Source organism: Pyxicephalus adspersus, chromosome 7, assembly GCF_032062135.1.
Source record: "Pyxicephalus adspersus chromosome 7, UCB_Pads_2.0, whole genome shotgun sequence".
NCBI classification, from domain to species: Eukaryota; Metazoa; Chordata; class Amphibia; order Anura; family Pyxicephalidae; genus Pyxicephalus; species Pyxicephalus adspersus.
Window position 1 is genome coordinate 2364084 of NC_092864.1, and position 18198 is coordinate 2382281.

Genomic DNA, 18198 nt, shown 5'->3' on the forward strand with positions numbered 1-18198 from the left:
AAGGATGGCACATATGGATATGTTTTTGGCACACAAATCTCCCTTCTTCAGGGCTTTAGTACAGATTCATGCTGTCTAATTTTATTATTATGTTGAGTCAGAGATATCCAGGGTCATCTCAAAAGGCCATTGATTTAGTCCACGGTCAACAAAAATCAATGACACCACTGGAAACTGCACAATTTTTGCTATCCACAAACTAATTCCATGTGACAGTCCCACAAGCTGACACTGTCCAGGACTGACTACAATAATTAGATAGAAGACAGCGGCTCCAAAATCCTAAAGAACAGGGATTGGAATTACTTTTGGAACGCAATGACTATCTTTTCTGTAGCATGGCACATATGGTCATACATGTTTGCCATTTTTGTTTGCCTGTGTTTTATAAATCTCCTATTTTCTGCACTTTGGGGCTATGTTCAGACCTGACTTGGGGTTGAGCAATCCTCCAGAACGCCCCAGCGGCTGGAAACCTGCCAGCGGCCCAGTCACTTGTACAGCAGTGCTGATTCTTAAAGATCCAGCATCTGCAGATTGGACTCCCTAGTTATTCTCTCTGGACTTACCATGGGTAGAAGCTATTTGTAGAATCCCCCCACCCCTGAGGAAAGGGACAAATAGATTCCTTTGATGCCACACTAAAAACAAAAAGTCATCACAGAATTGTCAGTTAAATATTTATTCTTGCAGTAAAAATGTAAAATTGGACATATTTATCACACAGATTTCATATTTTCAAAAATTTTATATATCTACAAAAGTTCAAAAAAGTATAACACAAAATAAAAACAAAGTCAACTCAAAGTCGTATTTAAGTCATACGTAAAGTCCAGTAAACCTCCACCTCTCACATCAGCTTATCCTTTATCTATTTTGTGTGTATGTTTTTAATAGTTTATATTGTATGAAGAACTAATAACATTTAATAAAGATTTTGTTCTCAATGTTTGTATTTTTATATAGCTGGGTGAACAATTAAAGCGGATCTATCACCATAATTTGTACTTTAAATATAAGGGTAGATAACTCCTAAGTACAGCAAAAATGTGTTTTTTTTTCCTAAATAGCTTTTTTACGCCCTTCCCCTTCTATCTTTATCACTGCGGCAGTAAATACTGAATGGGATTGCACTGTTCTGCATAGATTCATACCCAGGCTGGCTCCAGCTCCTATAGCTTTTTAGCCACCAATAATTATTTTGTTTTAATTTCCCAAAACTTTAATTAATCTCTAGGAACTGTGTTACATATTACATTGCTTAATATATATTTTAGATGTATTATAAGATAATTAAATTACACCATTATTAAAACTTATGGTCATTAAGTAAGTTCACTGTTACTGAAGCTTATAAAGCTCATTTTATTGTTCAGTTTCTTAAATATTATTAAGTTATATTTAGTCTTCTGATTCAGAAGTCTAGTCTACTTTAGAAGCTTTAGTCTTCCATGCAACAATATTCTTGCATCACGGATCTGAGCCTATTGAAACACCAGAGATGTTTTTTGTGGTGAATGTTTTTTGGAGACCAAATGTGACATCCTTAAGGCCATGGATGAAAGGACATCCCTCAGGACCAATTGATTTATTCTGATTATCAGAGATGGCATCTTCAGGGTCAAAGTTCCAGTCTAACGATCAAGGTTGGTACCTTCTGGACCATGAATCTTAGCTTTGGGATCAGAGGTGGCACCTTCTGATCCAAGAGCTTTAGTGGGGGGTCAGAGATTGCACTTTCAGAACCAAGAGTTTTACAATCAACAGTTTTAGTCTTTGGGTCAGAGGTAGAACTTTTGGGACCAACAGCTTAAGTCTTTGTATGAGAGGTGGCACTTTCTGGACCAAGACTTTGGGGATAAGATGTAGCACCCTGAAGACCAAGAGTTCCAGTCTGATGAACAGAGGTAGCACCTTCAGGGTCAAACGTTCCAGTCTGAGGATCAGAGGTGGCACTTTCAGGTTCAGAAATTTTAGTCTGGGGATCAGAGGTAGCTCCTTCAGGACCAAGAGTTCCAATCAGTAGATCAGAGGTGGCACCATCCGGACCAAGTGTTCCAGTCTGAGTTTCAGAGGTAACACCTTCAGCACCAACCGTTACAGTCCAGAGATTAGAGGTGGCAGTTTCAGGGCCAAGTGTTCCAGTTTGTAAAGCAGTGAAATATTTTATTGTGTTACCTTGCAGTATCATGGTAGACTCTTGGTTTGCATTTCCTGGATTAGATGTTGGTGTTCTTACATTATCAAAGGATGTGTCTTTCTCAGAACTAGTAAGCATTGCTTTATTTGTGGTAGGGTCTTCCACAAATAGGGTGGTATCTGGTGACGATAGGGAAGGTATTGTGGAAATAGGAGAAGCTGAGCTTACTCTTCTTGAAAACAATGTTGCAACTTCAGGAGTAAAAGTTATATTGTTTTCAGTATTGTTCTGTGAATGTGTCAAAGTGGGAATTATTGTGGTCACCTTAGAACTAGCTATGGTTGTTGATGGGTCTGTGTACTCTGCAGTGGGACTGTCAGAACTATTTGTGGCAGGAGAACTACCTATTTGTTCTGAAATAGTTGCTTTTGTTTCAGTTGTATTAATATTTTCTAAAGTAGTTGGAACTTTATTTGAGGACGTGACCATAGTAAATGGCTGTGATGATGTGATTGTGACTGTATGTTCTGGAGCTGATGGTGAGAGCTCAGAAATTGACATTGAAGGTCCAGAGTCACCAACAGTGGAGCCCATATTAATTGCAGTTTGTTCTACAGGAGACATAGCTCCCGGGAATAACGTAGGTGCCTTAGAACTAGTTATGGGTGATATAAACCCAGGTACGGGTGTCGTATTTGGAAAACCAGTTTCTACATCCTGAGTAGGAAGCGCCACATTTGATGTAGCATTGCCTGTAAATAATGAAATGATCTCTGATGGTAACACAGTGGCAGATGTAACTGTGTGCACAGGACCTGAAGGTGGGTAAGTTGGGCTTGGAATGGTGGTCCTGTCTTCAACATTGGAAGATGTTTTTCCTGAAACTAGGGTGGGTATTTCAGAACTGGTTATGGAGGTTACAAGGTCTGGAAGGGAAGGTGTAGTTAAAGGATTACTTCCATTGTTTTCCATAGTAGTAACCTCCACATCTGCAGATATATATCTTGTAAAAGTGGTATGCATTAATGGTGCTGTTCTAATAGTTGAAGCATGTACAGGAAGTGAGAGAGGAGTTTCAGAATTGGGCAAGGTGGTGTCTTCTGTTAATGGAGGCGTTTCTCCTGGTGTAGGTAGAGCAGAACTTATATTTACAGAATTTGGTGTTATATATCCTGGGATTGAGGGTGTAGTTTCAGGTAGGGTGATACTGCTTTCTATTGTAGTATCCTCTGAAGAGAGGGTTGTGTTTTTTGTGATTGTTGTAATCATTTCTAATGTAGAAACTATGTTAGGAGGAGTTGTCTGTACCGGAATAGAAGAAGGTAACCCAAAAGTAGTCATGATGGCCGAAGTAACTCTAGGTTCTGTTTTTGTTTCAGGATCAGTCATGAAACTTTCCTGGGTGGAATCATTCGGATGTGGGGACGTATCTCCTGGAATTAGTGTTGACATGTTAAAAATTGTTATCGCTGCAGTAAGTGTTGTGGTTGTTGTAATGGGGCCATTATCTGCAGTAGTGATAATGCTTGTGCTGTAATCAGATGTATCATTTGTTGGCATTATGGTGTTCTGTGTTGTAAATAAAGGAGTGGTTGTGTTTTCATCTGCATTGTGTCCTGATGTTGCATTGATGGTAATTTCTGGAGAGTCAGTAGAAATGTCTAGACTTGTTGTAATGTTCAGAGGGGAACTTGTGTCAGCTGAAAGTGTTGCCGCTGTGACATAATCACTAATGTAATCTGTTGGCTTTGTGTCAATATATGTTGTATACTCAGTAGTATAATTGCCTGTTGTTGTGTTCTGTGTTGTAAATACAGGAGGAGAGGTGGTGCTTTCTTGCACAATGTGTCCTGATGTTATATTGATGGTAGTTTCTGGAGAAACAGTAGACATTTCTGTACTTGCTGTGTTTAGAGAGGAGTTTGTGTCAGCTGTTTGTGTTGTCACTGTGTCATTAGTGTAATCTGTTGGCTTTGTGTCTATATTGTGTCCTGATGTGACATTAATGGTAGTATCTGGAGAATCAGTAGACATTTCTAGACCTGTAGTAATTTGCAGAGGAGAACTTGTGTCAGCTGAAAGTGTTGGGACTGTGACATAATCACTAATGTAATCTGTTGGCTTTGTGTCATTATATGTTGTATACTCAATAGTATCATTTATTGGTGTTGTGTTCTGTGTTGTAAATACAGGAGGAGAGGCGGTGCTTTCATCAATGTGTCCTGATGTTACATTGTTGGTAGTTTCTGAATCATGAGTAGAAATGTCTACATTTGTTGTAGTCGAGTTGAGAAGTGAGCTTGTCTCCACTGATTGTGTTGTAGCTGTGTCATTAGTGTAATCTTTTGGCTTTGTGCCATTATTTGTTGTATCAGTAGACATTTCTAGACTTGTTGTAGTCATGTTTAGAGGAGAGCTCGTCCCAGCTGTTGTAATGTAATCAGTTGGCTTTGTGTTATTATATGTTATATACTCAGTTGTATAATTTGTTGGTGTTACTTTGTGTGTTGTAAATACAGGAGGAGCTGTGGTGCTTTCATCTACAATCTGTCCTGATGTTGCATTGATGGTAATTTTTGGAGAGTCAGTAGAAATGTCTACATTAGTTGTAGTTATGTTGAGAAGAGAGCTTGTGACATAATCATTAGTGTAATCCTTTGGCTTTGTGTCATTATATGTTGTGTACTCAGTAGTATAATTCCTTGGTGTTGTGTTGTATATTGTAAATAAAGGAGGAGCTCTGGTTGTTTCATTTACAATTTGTTCTGATGTTACATTGATGGTAGTTTCTGATACGTCAGTAGAAATGTCTACACTTGTTGTAGTCAGAGTAGAGCTTGTGCTTGTTAATGTATTCTCAGTAGTATAATTTCTTGGTGTTGTGTTCTGTGTTGTAATCATAGGAAGAGCGCTGGTTCTGTCATCTACGGTGTGTTCCAATGTTACATTAATGGTAATTTCTGGAGAGTCAGTAGACATTTCTATACTTGTTGTAGTCACGTTGAGATGGGAGCTTGTGTGGGTTGGTTGTGTTGTCACTGTGACATAATCATTAGTGTAATCAGTTGGTTTTGTGTCATTATATGTTGTATACTCACCAGTATAATTCCTTGGCGTTGTGTTCTGTGTTGTAAATACAGGAGGAGCGCTGGTTCTGTCATCTACAATGTGTCCTGATGTTACATTGATGGTAGTTTCTGATAAGTCGGTAGATGTCCCTGGACTTGGTGGGGTGGTATTTGGATGAGTAGTATTTGTATTACTTGTTAGTGTTGTGATCATGTTTGTGACATTGGTTATTGTGGAATTATATGTTGTATGCATTGTAGTATAAGTCATTGTGGTTGGGGTAGTTTGTGTTGAGTATAGCGGAAGAGAGGTGGTAGTTTGGCCCATGGAGTCTCTTGACGTTGCTATGATGGTGGACCCTGGGTAATGGGTAGAGTTTTCCGGCATGTCTGAAATGTTTTTTCGATTTTCTTTGTTCAATTCATTGATTCCTAATCCCGTGATTAACATCATAATATTTAAAATAATGAGAATGGCAATCCAATAGAAGTATTTCTGAAAGATAGAAGAAGTGTTTCATGGATAAGTCATCTGGTAACCATTTATACTGTCATTCCTCTATAGCAATGCGTTTCAGCCAGGGTTCCCCCTGAGGTTTTTAGGGTTTCCTTGGGCAACACGGTCAGTTTAAGTGACACCAATGATGTTTTTGGCTATCTGTAAGGGTGACATTCTTACTAATGGCCAGCAATGGGAGAGACATTCTTCTTACTGACCACACTAATATACTGTGTGCTGTGGATATAGAATTTATAGAAGGGCTTCCCTGTTAGCCAAAATGTTATTTCAAGGGTTCCATCATAGTAAAAAGGTTGAGGAAGGCTTATCTAAAGATTCTAAGTATCATCTAGTTCTCAGTGACTCCTAAAGGAGCAGAGCAGTTGGGACATTGGAAGCCTTGACATTTTGGGTAAAATTATGCCCAAATTTAAAGGCTGAATAAAGGTCAGTTTGTATTTTTTAGTAATGTTATGGGGTCTGCTTAACTCCCTACAGTTCAATTAAACTATGCAGGACCTGTGTTTGCGCCATAAAAGAGACTTTTGTAGGTGGAATACTGAGGAACAGAGGAGCCCTAAAGGAATTGGGTTATTCTTAGGTTTACCACTATGAACCAAAGGACGTCTTTATGACCCAAGACGGTGATTATTATGGCAGCACTGATTTGGTAATTAGTAATAACAAAGCTTTGTTCTCTTTGTTCACATAGATAACCCAGGAAAACAATTAACCAAAGTTATGCACATAATTTAAAACTAAAAGAGTAACTATTAAGAAAATTACTAATTGGAATATCCAAAACCTGGCCACAGTTCTACCCACCTGGACAGTACTCTTCTTGTGAGTATCCTCAGGAAAGCTTTCAATGTCCTCCTGTGGAATAGAAGAGAGGAATAAGGAGCTGTCATGGATGAAACAGTACAGTGTAATATTGATTCTTCTTTTACCTGGATGTACATTGGATTCCTAGGAAGGATGGAGGGCAGATTTATTGAGAGAGAGGCTGGGGCAGATTTAATGGAGGTAGGGCTGGAGGGGAGATTTTAGGTAAGCTTTAATTTGTGTTGAGCACATTTTAAAATCGAGAATTTAAATGATTAGTATGATGGAAGTCAAAGGCAGAAAACCACAAATACAATATCTACATTGCTCGAGGTGCTGTCAGGTTGGCCCCTGCTGCTCCATATTGTCAGCCCATCATCCAAAGAACTTGAAGTTTCTTCACTATCAGCTGAGAAAACAAATACATTTATAAATATTGCTTCTTATGTATCCATTCACAAAGCTAAAGTATACTATTCATATTCACAAACCTCTTGAAACAGAATTCATATCAGCTCTCTTTACTGATCCATTTGGGCTTGGGATTCCGGATGGATTTCTGTTTTGGGGATCATTGGGTATCATATTAAAGTGTGTTGAATCCGAAGGAAACGTTTTCTCTGGTCCAGGGAATTGGATGACTTCCTGCATCCATAGCCTATAACTATCCTGGTTCTGGAGGTTCTGTATTTTCTCCTCAGAGGTTCCCCTTTCTGGTTCATCAGTCACAATCAGAATATTTTTCTTTTCTAGAAGCCACAACACAGAAAATTAGTTTGAAGTTGTTTTTAGGGCACTTTATATCCTTGTCTCCAGATAAATTGAATTAATAAAAATTAATGATGTGAGCCCAGTTGGCCCTATTAAGAAACTGCTAGCAAAAAGAATATAGGATGCGATTATGAAAATACCATTCAGAGGAGCTGTTTCATGAAGGTGAACGTAACTTCCAGAATTTGATCATTAGCCAGCTGTATCGGTCACTGCTATTGGTCCGTACACTCTATCTCATCCTGCAGCCTCCTAGCTGTCATTGGTGGCCCCAGTAGCCAATTCTAGGGACCTGATGTCAGATGGGTGCTGGTTGGTGCCAGAATCTCTGCCTTCTGTACAGTTTTACAGGTTAGATGATGCTTCAAAAATCTGACTCTCAAACACTTGGATATGTTTTAATTTAGTATTGAGTGTTATTTGGTATGTTTTTAAGGGATGCATTCAGAACATTTATACGATGGACAATAAAGTATCAAAGAATGAACCCCACGTTTATGAAATTTTTGTGCAACAGTGTTTGTGGCAATAAAGTAAAGTGAAATAGACTTCATCATTCACTTGGTGGTTACATCTACTTTGTCTACGTGAAACATTTGGCAACACAAACTTATTTGCAGGAAATCAGAGGCTTCCTCTGGAGGATTAAACTGAATAACATTAAGTGACAACAATAGTAAGCATTGGTGAAAATGTCCTTTTTCCCTACCCATCATTTGTGAAACAAGTACCAGATCTTTATCAATGGGTGGTTCAGTCTCGGTGATAACCATGAAGTTTTCTCCTCTTCTGTGTTCCTCTTCTTCGTTCTTTCCTTCTGTTCTGTTTGGATTGTAGAAAACCACAAAGTCACATTGAGACATTTCTTCTCTGAAATCCGGAGAGATATCTCTAGAGAGGTGAATGCATGGGACATCATTGACTCCGGGTAGAGAAGAGAGGAACGAGGTCAACCAATGGTGGGATTCTGGGTGTTCCCTAGAGACTATCCCAACCACCGGCTTTATGGGCACCATTTCCCAAAAGCAGGTTCTAAAAACTGATAAAGAAATGTTAGTTTTAGCAAAGAGTTAAACTGAATGAAAATGAAACACAGAACAAGAATAGTTTCAATAACTTAGGCTTTTCTGGAGTTCCCTGCATAGCCCGTCCTGTAAAAGAGAAGCTCCTCTTTAGGTTAAGCAGGCAAATTTTGCAAACTCAATTGCTTTAGTTTCAACATTTAGTTTCCCCAAATGTTATCACTATGATGTATTTTCACCAAATTGCACTTTATTTGAAGGAATAGCCCGACTCTAGTTTTTAAGCCATCCCAGTGACTTTGCATACCATGTGACCTCCCAGTCCCAGCAACCAACCAATCAGCATTCAGATATATAAGTCAACAGAAGGTCAAAATTCTCTCTTCATAGGTTTAGTATTTGTAGATTTTGGAAAGAATTCAGGTAAGATTAGACCTAAGCATAGACAGAAATTTTGTAGTGTTGATCTCTGTTGCTGACAGTTGTCCTTATTACTTTCTTATTTCTGTTTTGTTTTTTTTGTGGAAGAGATTTCCAATGAATAATTCCTTGCGAATCAGGCTTTACTACCTCCCCGTATTATTTCTCCTCCATGTGTCATCTAAATAAGGTCTCTTTGCCACCTCCACCTCCATATTTTATTGCATTGGGGCCCTTTATTAGACACAAGCATAGGTCCTGTATACTTGCCATTTTATACTGGCCATTTGAAACTCATGGCGTCCCCCCAAAAAACTTTAAATCACCCTAATTTCATCTCCTCCACCAAGTAAATGCACAAAGTATAAGACACAGTGTGATTGAGCAGTTTAACTCATTTTCACTCTCAGGTGCTACACTGTGGGGCCAATCCTTGGGGCCCTTTAACCTCTTGCATTGTTTTTAGGTTCCAGGAGGAAATTTGCCTAGAACCTAAAAACAATGCAACATTTGCCAAGTTTTACCATTGGTGATCATTGACTCTTGAACATCAGAGGAGAAAATTGTATTTCCTCAGTCTCTGTAGTATTTATTGGATATCAATGTGATGTACAGCCCTAACCTTTAGCCCGTCAGATAATTTTATAACATTTTTGCCCCAATGGAGATATTACTCTTCTCTTCTTGTCCCAAAAGAAAAAGGAACTTGGTGGGGATCTTAAAAGGTTTGCAAATCCGCTTCCCAGAAAGTTATTACCAGAGCAGCCCTACGGAAGGATTCCCGCTCATCTCTTGTTCTGGTGACACTAGCGTGATGGTCTCCCCACCATATACCCACCTTATCCTCCACTGCACCTGCCTCACCTATGTGACAGGGTCTCTTCAGGCTGTGCAAATTGTTACATTTTCATCCCTCCCCCAGACCTGAGCACAGCTCCGTCTTTTCCCAATTGGAGGACAGAGAGTTTTGGCAACTACAAACTCTGATCGTAGTACAATCATCTCAGCAGGATTGTGTTTTATTGGCATTCCTTATCTGCATTCTGGGTTCACGTGTGGCCCTCTCACACCTTGTTTGGTGCCCCTCATAAATTGGGCTCTGGCTGTTTTCCACTTCCTTGTAAGAATGATTTACAATGTTTCTCATTAGTAAACTAATATTAATAATTGTCGTTATCAATACAATGGTAATGACCAAAATGCTGTAAATGTTTCTTGGAATTTGGAAGGAGCCGCCCTCAGAATTGTGGCACCGAATCTCGAGCCAATTTATGGTGTGTTGACATTACAAGTCAGAGTGCCACCTGATGCAGGAGAGAGGAAAACACATTGAAAATAGAGGAGGGAATATTACCGACCCCTAGAATACAAACTCATGGCTCTAAGACATCACAGTCTTCCATCATAAGGATATTGGTGTTCGGACCCCTCTTCTGTATGCAAATATTGTATATGTAGTAATCTGCCTCTGACCTCCATCACCATCATCTAAATCCTTTACATTATTTAAATTTACAATCAGAGGCTAAATGTGCTCAGCACAAAACACCATTGATGGCTGATTTAAAATCTACCCTCCTTTCTCTTCCATTAAATCTGACCTTCATGCTCCCTTTCATTAAATCTGCCCTCTGGCCTCCCCTTCATTAAATCTGTCCTCCAGCCTGCCCTTCATTAAATCTGCCCTTCACCCTCCCCTTTATTAAATATGCCCTCCAGCCCCCCCTTTATTAAATCTGCCCTTCAACCCTCTTTAATAAATCTGCCCTCCAACCTCCCCTTCATTAAATCTGCCCTCCAGCCTCCCCTTCATTAAATCTGCCCTTCACCCTCCCCTTTTTTAAATATGCCCTCCAGCCCCCCCTTTATTAAATCTGCCCTTCACCCCTCTTTAATAAATCTGCCCTCCAACCTCCCCTTCATTAAATCTGCCCTCCAGCATCCCCTTCATTAAATCTGCCCTTCACCCCCCTTTAATAAATCTGCCCTCCACCCTCCAGTCTCCCCTTCATTAAATCTGCCCTTCACCCTCCCCTTTAATAAATCTGCCCTCCAGCCTCCCCTTCAATAAATCTACCCTTCACCCTCCCCTTTATTATATCTGCCCTCCAGCCTCCCCTGCATTAAGTCTGCCCTCCAGTCTCCCCTTCATTAAATCTGCCCTTCAACCTTTCCTTTATTAAGTCTCCCCTCTGGCCTCCCCTTCATTAAATCCGCCCTTTACTCACTTCGTCATTAAATCTGCCCTTAACCCTTCCCTTCAATAAATCTGCCCTCCAGCCTCCCTTTCTTTAATTCTGCCCTTCACCCTTCCCTTCATTAAATCTGCCCTCCAGCCTTATCTCAGTTCTGCACCATTGCACAAGCTCTTCCAATGGACTGAAATGGCTTCCCCTGCTTTCGCTGCACACTGCAAGCTTCTCACAATGTGGATTGGAAGCTGCGGCTCCTGGGTGTAGGATGTCCAGCACCATCTAGCCCCTCCCTCCCCAGTCAGAATGTCCCTAAGCCCCGCCCCCCCATCTTATGGAAGTCAGTTCTTTAAAGGCTCAACTTCAACTATGGCCCTTACCCAGGGCATTCTGTATGCAACTACAGCTACCTTTGGAATACCCTCCAGACTGACATCCACTCATCGAGGCATTTTATTCTTTTAGGCATTCTTCCTATAAGCCAATTCACCGGTTACATCCGGGGTGAGAGCCAATCAAAGCAGATCTGAAGCAAGGAGCTTTCATGTTTTTTAAGAAATTATGTGCAGCACCCCACTGGCCCCTTCCATTCGCCATAACGGCATTGCACAAGAGAATGTATGACATTTCTGTTCCTGGGTTTGTATCTGAGAAGAACACACAATAGCCATCAGGTATAGGTAAAAATGATTCCCCTGTTCCCTTGTACACACGAACAGCAATACCCCTATAAGGGGCAATAAACATATTACAACCTGAGCAAACTGAAATCTGCAAAATTGGACAGAAATCGGATTCAAATGTAATAAAACAAATCTCACCTACCTGAAGTCAATCATCACCGCTGCCTATAATATCAAAAATAGCAACCTGAAGACCATAACATCTTATTATTATTGCTATGTGTTGTGTAAGAGATAATAGACTTCACAGGTGACACGGTTCAAGAACACCCGGGCGGACAGAATACCCCAGGGGCAGACAGAATACCCCAGGGGCAGACAGAATACCCCAGGGACAGATTGACAATTTCAATGTATTTACAAATCACAATTTAGGATAAAAATGTTACAAAGTCTAGAATTTAGTGAAAGTTTCTTGTACTTACCAGGCTGCACACATTACACTCTGCAGGTTTATTGCTGAATAACTCAGATTAGAGAAACCTGGAAATTTTCATCTCAAAGTCCTCCAGAGTCATCTTATCGTATGAGGAAGGAGAAAAACACCCTCAGGTACTGCTAATAATACGGGGGGGGGGTATTAAAGTGTAATCACAGAATAAAAACATATTATAAACAATCTGTACACACATATACAGGACTCCTCCTAGCCCTCATCTGGGACCCCTCTCCAGGCCCAATTTTTCCCCACCGCATGCAGAATATCATTCACCTGGACAGGAAGGATTTTTCTTTGTATGCATACCTGACACTGTGCATTCCAAGTGTAATATCTGACCACTAAAAAAGCATCAAAATCCCGGTGAGTCTGGCATGTTTGATTTATACCCCTCCACATGACTCATGTGACTGGGACAGGGAATATCTAGAGCCCTCCCCACCCTTTTCTTCTACATTGAAGGGGCATTGGGGCAGAAAGTTCTCCATGATGTCTTCTGATTCTCTACAATCCGGTCTCAGCAAACAGAGTCTCTCGAAATAAAGATTACAGTGAAAGGTGAGCCAAGTCTGATCCCTAAACTTCATGGGAATCTTTTCCATATTAATTCATCCCAACCCTTCCCGCAAAACTGGACTTTCCTTAATGACCCATCAAAAAATCAAGACATAATCCCCCTCTCCAGAATTTTCCTAGTGTGGTTTTTAATGTTCTTCATTGTGATCTGCCATTGCTTTAGTATTTTCACACTCAGGGTAACATAAGGTGGAAGCCGTCTTGCTGGATCCCCTCGGCTTTTTCACATTTCTCCCAGTTTACCAATGAACCAGGACTGAAATATTCCCACCCATCCAGGAGGGTTCTCTGCAAACATAAAATGAAACCTAATAATCAGCGGAGAAAATAATAACACCGATCATACTTAGGCCACCCTCCTTCTGTAAAACTGAGAGAGAAAAAAAGGGTTTTCTTTGGGCAAAGACATTATATTTTTTCGTATAATTATGTATACAAAACAAAACAGTCTTCATACATAATTAGGTGGTTGAAAATAACTACATCCAAAAATCCATTGTACCATCATAGGCTTTGGACTTCATTTCTATACATAAAAATAACTAACACAAAGTAGATATGACAGTCATTTTGCTTAAAGTTCTTAAACCCGACGTGTTTCGCCTTGCTTGGCTTCTTCAGGGGTATTGATTATTCAACACGGTCTAGATATTGGTACATAGAATGGTAAACAGAAGCATAGTAAATATATACAAAATTGTATCAATCAGTTGTATCAAATATGTTTAGAACAATATATGTATCCAGAATTGTAGCATTTTGAATAATTCAAAGACTAAATGAAAGCACAGACATCTAACATAAAATAATAGAGTATACATAGAAATGGAGAAATATATATATATATCTTATTTCAAGACCCCCAAATAAAGGGGACCATGGTACCCAATAACATTTGAAAAGTTTGTACTCTTATTCACTTGGGTACTTCAATAACCTAATAGGGGTGGTACATATATGTGCTATAGACAAAATCAAGGCATATGTTCGTTAAAAGGAAGTTAACTTACTTCTGTGTAGAAATTTTTCCTTTTAATGCTAAAGAGAAGGCATGAGAATACTATATAATAAACTAGTAAGTATGGTTAAGATTGATAAAGGTAGGTATATTAATGTTAAAATCACTTACATTCAATGAAAAGAAAGAAAAAGGTATATGTTGTGTGGATTCCAATAGTGCTTAATTTATTCCTAATGGTGGTTGAGACGTGAATGGTGATTGATCCTATTTGGGGATCTTGAAATAAGGTATATATATATTTCTCTATTTCTATGTATACTCTATTATTTTATGTTAGATATCTGTTCTTTCATTTACTCTAATTGATCTAAACATATGTGATTGATATAATTTTGTATATATTTACTATGCTTATGTTTATAATTCTATGTACCAATATCTAGACCGTGTTGAATAATCAATATCCCTGAAGAAGCCAAGCAAGCGAAATGAGTCGGGTTTAAGAACTTTAAGCAAATTGAAATGGTCATATTTACTTTGTGTTAGTTATTTTTTATATAGAAGTGACATCCAAAGCCTATGATGATACAATCGAATTTTGGATGTAGTTGTTTTCAACCACGTAATTATGTTTGAAGACTGTTTCTTTTTGTATACATAATTATACGAAAATATATCATATCTTTGCTCAAAAAAACTCTTTCTTTCTTCTCCCTCATTTTTACACTCGCTGACCTATCTCTGGTTGGTTTTTGTAGGGGGAGGGCAGTTACATTCCTCCAAGGAGCTGTGTCTAAAGGTAGAGACTGGATCTTTCTCACTTTCTGCACCCTCTCTTGTGGTAGGTCACATTCACCAGGTTCATCCTGTTTTTCCATCTTGAAGAAGCATCTATATATCCTGATGTACCAGGGAAGATAGCAAAAGACAGATAAAACTAATATACAAGAATATCAGAACCAGGTAAATGTGCATCAGATCAAGTCTTTCTCTGTATGAGATTCTCCAGTTATTCCACATTACCATCCCCAGCTTTCTTTCCAAATCTAGCAGAATATATTCACCTGGTCCCCAAAACTTGAGGTTCTGGGAAGGTATCCGGGAGGTCAAAACTCCTTTCCTCCCTAACCAGAAAATGTCACACTTGTCACGGTTGTCCTCGAGGCTTCAATCTGTCCTAGAGATATCACAGATACATCATCAGCATAGACAACCACTCTCAAAGGGGGACGATCAGCAATGTCCAAAGGAAACCCGCACAATGGTCCACTCTCTGACCTTCCAATTAAGGGGTCAATTGTAAACACATATAGCAGGGGACTCAGTGGGCATCCCTGTCGCACCCCGAGTTACCAATCCAATCCACGTGGGAAGCCTATTACCCCCTCATAGAGGACTTTCAGCCCATCCATAAATTTAGATTGTAAGCCAAATCTGCCAAGCAGCAAGCAGAGATATTCATGATTCACCTGATCATAAGCTTTCACCTAATCCAATGGCAGCAGTTATTTCCTCCAACCTGCAGCCCTGCATCTCCCCAAGGCCTCTCAGAACCGCTGACAATGTATTTCTACCTTGAATCGAGCAGGGCTGATTGCTGGACAAAACATTACCTGTCACTGACAACAAGAGCCAGAAGATCATTTTTGAAATTTGAAACCTTAAAAAAGAGGAACTGCATCTTCACTCCTTAAGTGTTGGATAGATATACATAGAATTGTTGAGTTAAGTCTCCTGTAAAATCCAAATCTTCAGCCTTCGAAATCGTTTAGTCAAAACAGTTAGTCAGACAGTAAGTGACGTCTTTAATCCAAACACATATTAATCTTTATTCTCCCTCCACTTCAATGTCCTCTTTAGAATGATGGGAACTGTACCAGTTAGTGCAACAAAGGTCTTTTAAGTGTAATTCACACTTTTACCATTAGAGGGCAGCAGATCTTCATTGTTGTCTAGCTTTCTTTTTATTACCAGTTCTGAGTCATTAATAATAAGTTAATAATAAGTTTTTATTACCTAAATGGAATCATCCCCCTTTTTTTACGATCCCCCACCCAAACCCTTGCCTCTCCCACAATCACTTTTATTTTTGATGCCCAACTCAGGCAAGGGCGTAGTTTTTGGCTGCACAAGTACAATATGCCACGGGCAAAAATTATTTCTTCTTTACAACACAAGGTCTGCATGTATGTGTTATTTACACATGACAAAGGTGGGGTCATTAGATTGCCAATGAGTGACAGTTAGTGTCATGGCTATGAACTTTGTACAGCACCAAAATATTGGTGATATATAAATAAAAGATAATACCAATGCTCAATCCACCCAGACCCGGGTACCACTGTCATGTCTGTTCATCAGAAGCTCCTCAATAGAAAAACATTATAAACCCAAAAACTCAGGCAGTACAATTGTATTCTTGCTTTCTGTCACCTGATTGGTTGTCGAAACATCCTTTGTACTGAATGGCCGCTTGGTTAGAAGGTCCCAGCTAAACCCCAGGAGTCATTTTTTGCATATTACAGAGTCCTGAGTTTTTGGGGTGTTTAAGAAGAAGGTTAGCACATGGCAGGTTACAACTGTTGGGGTCAGTGCAGCATTTTGTGTGTGTATGGAAGGCACATCAGACATTCAATGGCGTTCATTATTGATGTATTATGGGGTGTAGTGAGTACAATGCTATATTTAGTAAATGTTCCGGGTATTCACCAATGTGAATATCACAAAACAAATCAATCACAATCACCAAAATCTCATACAAAGCTCTCTGTGAATGATTGGTATTGTAGATCAGGGTGGCTTTTGTATTACTCATAAAGATTTAATTGTCAGATTCCTTTACCTCCTATAATCTCATCTTGGAAATAATGATGATTCTGATGTATATAGATACGAACACTTTTCAACAATCTCCAATAAACTTCAGGATTGTATGGAAGACAATGAGGCTGAATGCTGTGTATAGTGTGGGGGAAGAGGTTATTACTTCCATGACCCCTTTGGGAGGATTTCCCTTACTTCCTCACTATTGGGAGAAGACATGTGGGGATGTCTGTGACCTGGGAGATCCTCCTTCATTTTCTGGACTTATGATGGACATTTCCATCATAAACAATTGGGCTCTTTCCTTGCTTCATCCAATATAAAGATAACCAATTGGCTGGAGTTTGGATTCCACCATTTATTAAACCAAGATTATTTTATTTCCCTATTGAACAATTAGTATCTTTGCATTACATAATGTCACAACACAATGGTTGTTATTGTCTTTATACAACAGAAGGATTCTTCCAAGGTTAACAAGTCTTCCCCATTATAATTATATTTATTGTTCATTGTTCTAGTGCAAGTTCTGCAGAGCTTTACAAGCATACAAAATACAAATATAACCGGTAATGAAGCAAAGAAATGTGAGGGTGCTAATCACCAGAGCTTACAGTCTAATGGTTTAATGATAGGCATGATAAGGGTGGCAGCATGTAGCCAATGGGATGGGGTGGAGAATGTCCAAGTACCTGAGGATGGTGGCCCTGTCCCATTAGCTGGGGAGGATCTGGGGCCTTTGTGCTGCTCCCTATGTTGGGGCATTAGATTGTGAGCCCCTTTTAGGGACAATTAGTGACATGACTATGTAAAATACGTTGGCACTATAGAAATGCATGTTAATAGTATGGTCACCATCATCATGAAACAGAACCAATGGAAGTCCAATCATCTGCTTGGCTGTCAGTCTCGGAAAGATCCTTACCTGTTTCTGGCCACATTTTCAGTTTTTAAATCGTTGTTTCTATATTTGTGCTCTGTGATGTCCAAAATGGCTCCTTCTATTGTGTTTTATCACATATGTTCTTCACACCGGAACATGTTAATATGTCTGTGCTGGCCCCATTTTACTAAAACAGGGTAAAACCCCAGAAAGATGCATACATGTATAAAGCAGCCAATTAGATTTCAGTTTTTTATGAATGTACAATAGTCACAAGGACACAAGATGACTTCTGATTGGCTGGTATGGGTTCTGCAGTGTACTCAATGACTTTCTCACATAATTTATATATTTATTTTCTTCACTGGTAGTGACCATGATACACCCCAGAGACAATCTACCCCTTTATCCTAAGAGATGAAACAATTATGTTTTTTTTTTTTCCTGTATGTGTTACCATCACAGTGATAACAAACTATTTAAAAAAGTTGAATTTGAATTAATGAAATTTAAAACTCCATTGCATTTGAGTAAAACACAACATTGTCCGTGGGATTCCAAACAACTCCAAATGATTCCGAATTATCCGTTCTATGAGACTCTCAGATTATAGAAAATTTCCTGTGGTGTGACCAGGAGTTCAGTTCATTTTGGTAAACTTTCAGATCAAGACACAAATATGAGAAGATTCAGAATCAAAACCCCAACAGTTATTCTCAGTGCAAGGGGTTCTGGGTAAATTAGTCACGGCTGACTGGTGGGGCGCCCCTAAATGTCTCATAATCTCTCTTATGAAATATCTCAATGCAGGAAGTTTGAAGTTTGAAACCCTCCATTGAATAACTTGCTTTTGGGATTTGATAAAACTCCTTCTTCAGGAAACTACAAACGTTCTG

The 18198-nt window shown here is 39.3% G+C and overlaps 1 protein-coding gene across 1 annotated transcript; it reads right to left on the reverse strand.

Annotated features, from left to right (window-relative positions):
• Positions 1–1018: 1018 nt before the first annotated feature.
• LOC140334805 (uncharacterized) lies at positions 1019–12082 on the reverse strand. The gene is made up of 6 exons (XM_072417049.1): positions 12046–12082; positions 8013–8342; positions 7024–7281; positions 6856–6941; positions 6533–6583; positions 1019–5704 (listed from the first exon to the last, which is right to left on the reverse strand). Exons 2-6 carry the CDS (start codon positions 8317–8319, stop codon positions 1811–1813), a joined length of 4596 nt encoding a protein of 1531 aa, XP_072273150.1. The 5' UTR covers positions 8320–8342; positions 12046–12082; the 3' UTR covers positions 1019–1810.
• Positions 12083–18198: the final 6116 nt, after the last annotated feature.

Bases quoted from the DNA above. Each gene is read 5' to 3' on its own strand.
- LOC140334805 (XM_072417049.1), bottom strand. From the start codon at position 8,319: ATGGTGCCCATAAAGCCGGTGGTTGGGATAGTCTCTAGGGAACACCCA. The intron at 6,584-6,855 runs GTAGATATTGTA...TCTATTCCACAG, and splicing joins CTGACAGCACCTCGAGCAAT to GAGGACATTGAAAGCTTTCC. The intron at 5,705-6,532 runs GTGGGTAGAACT...TCTATCTTTCAG, and splicing joins ACAAGAAGAGTACTGTCCAG to AAATACTTCTATTGGATTGC.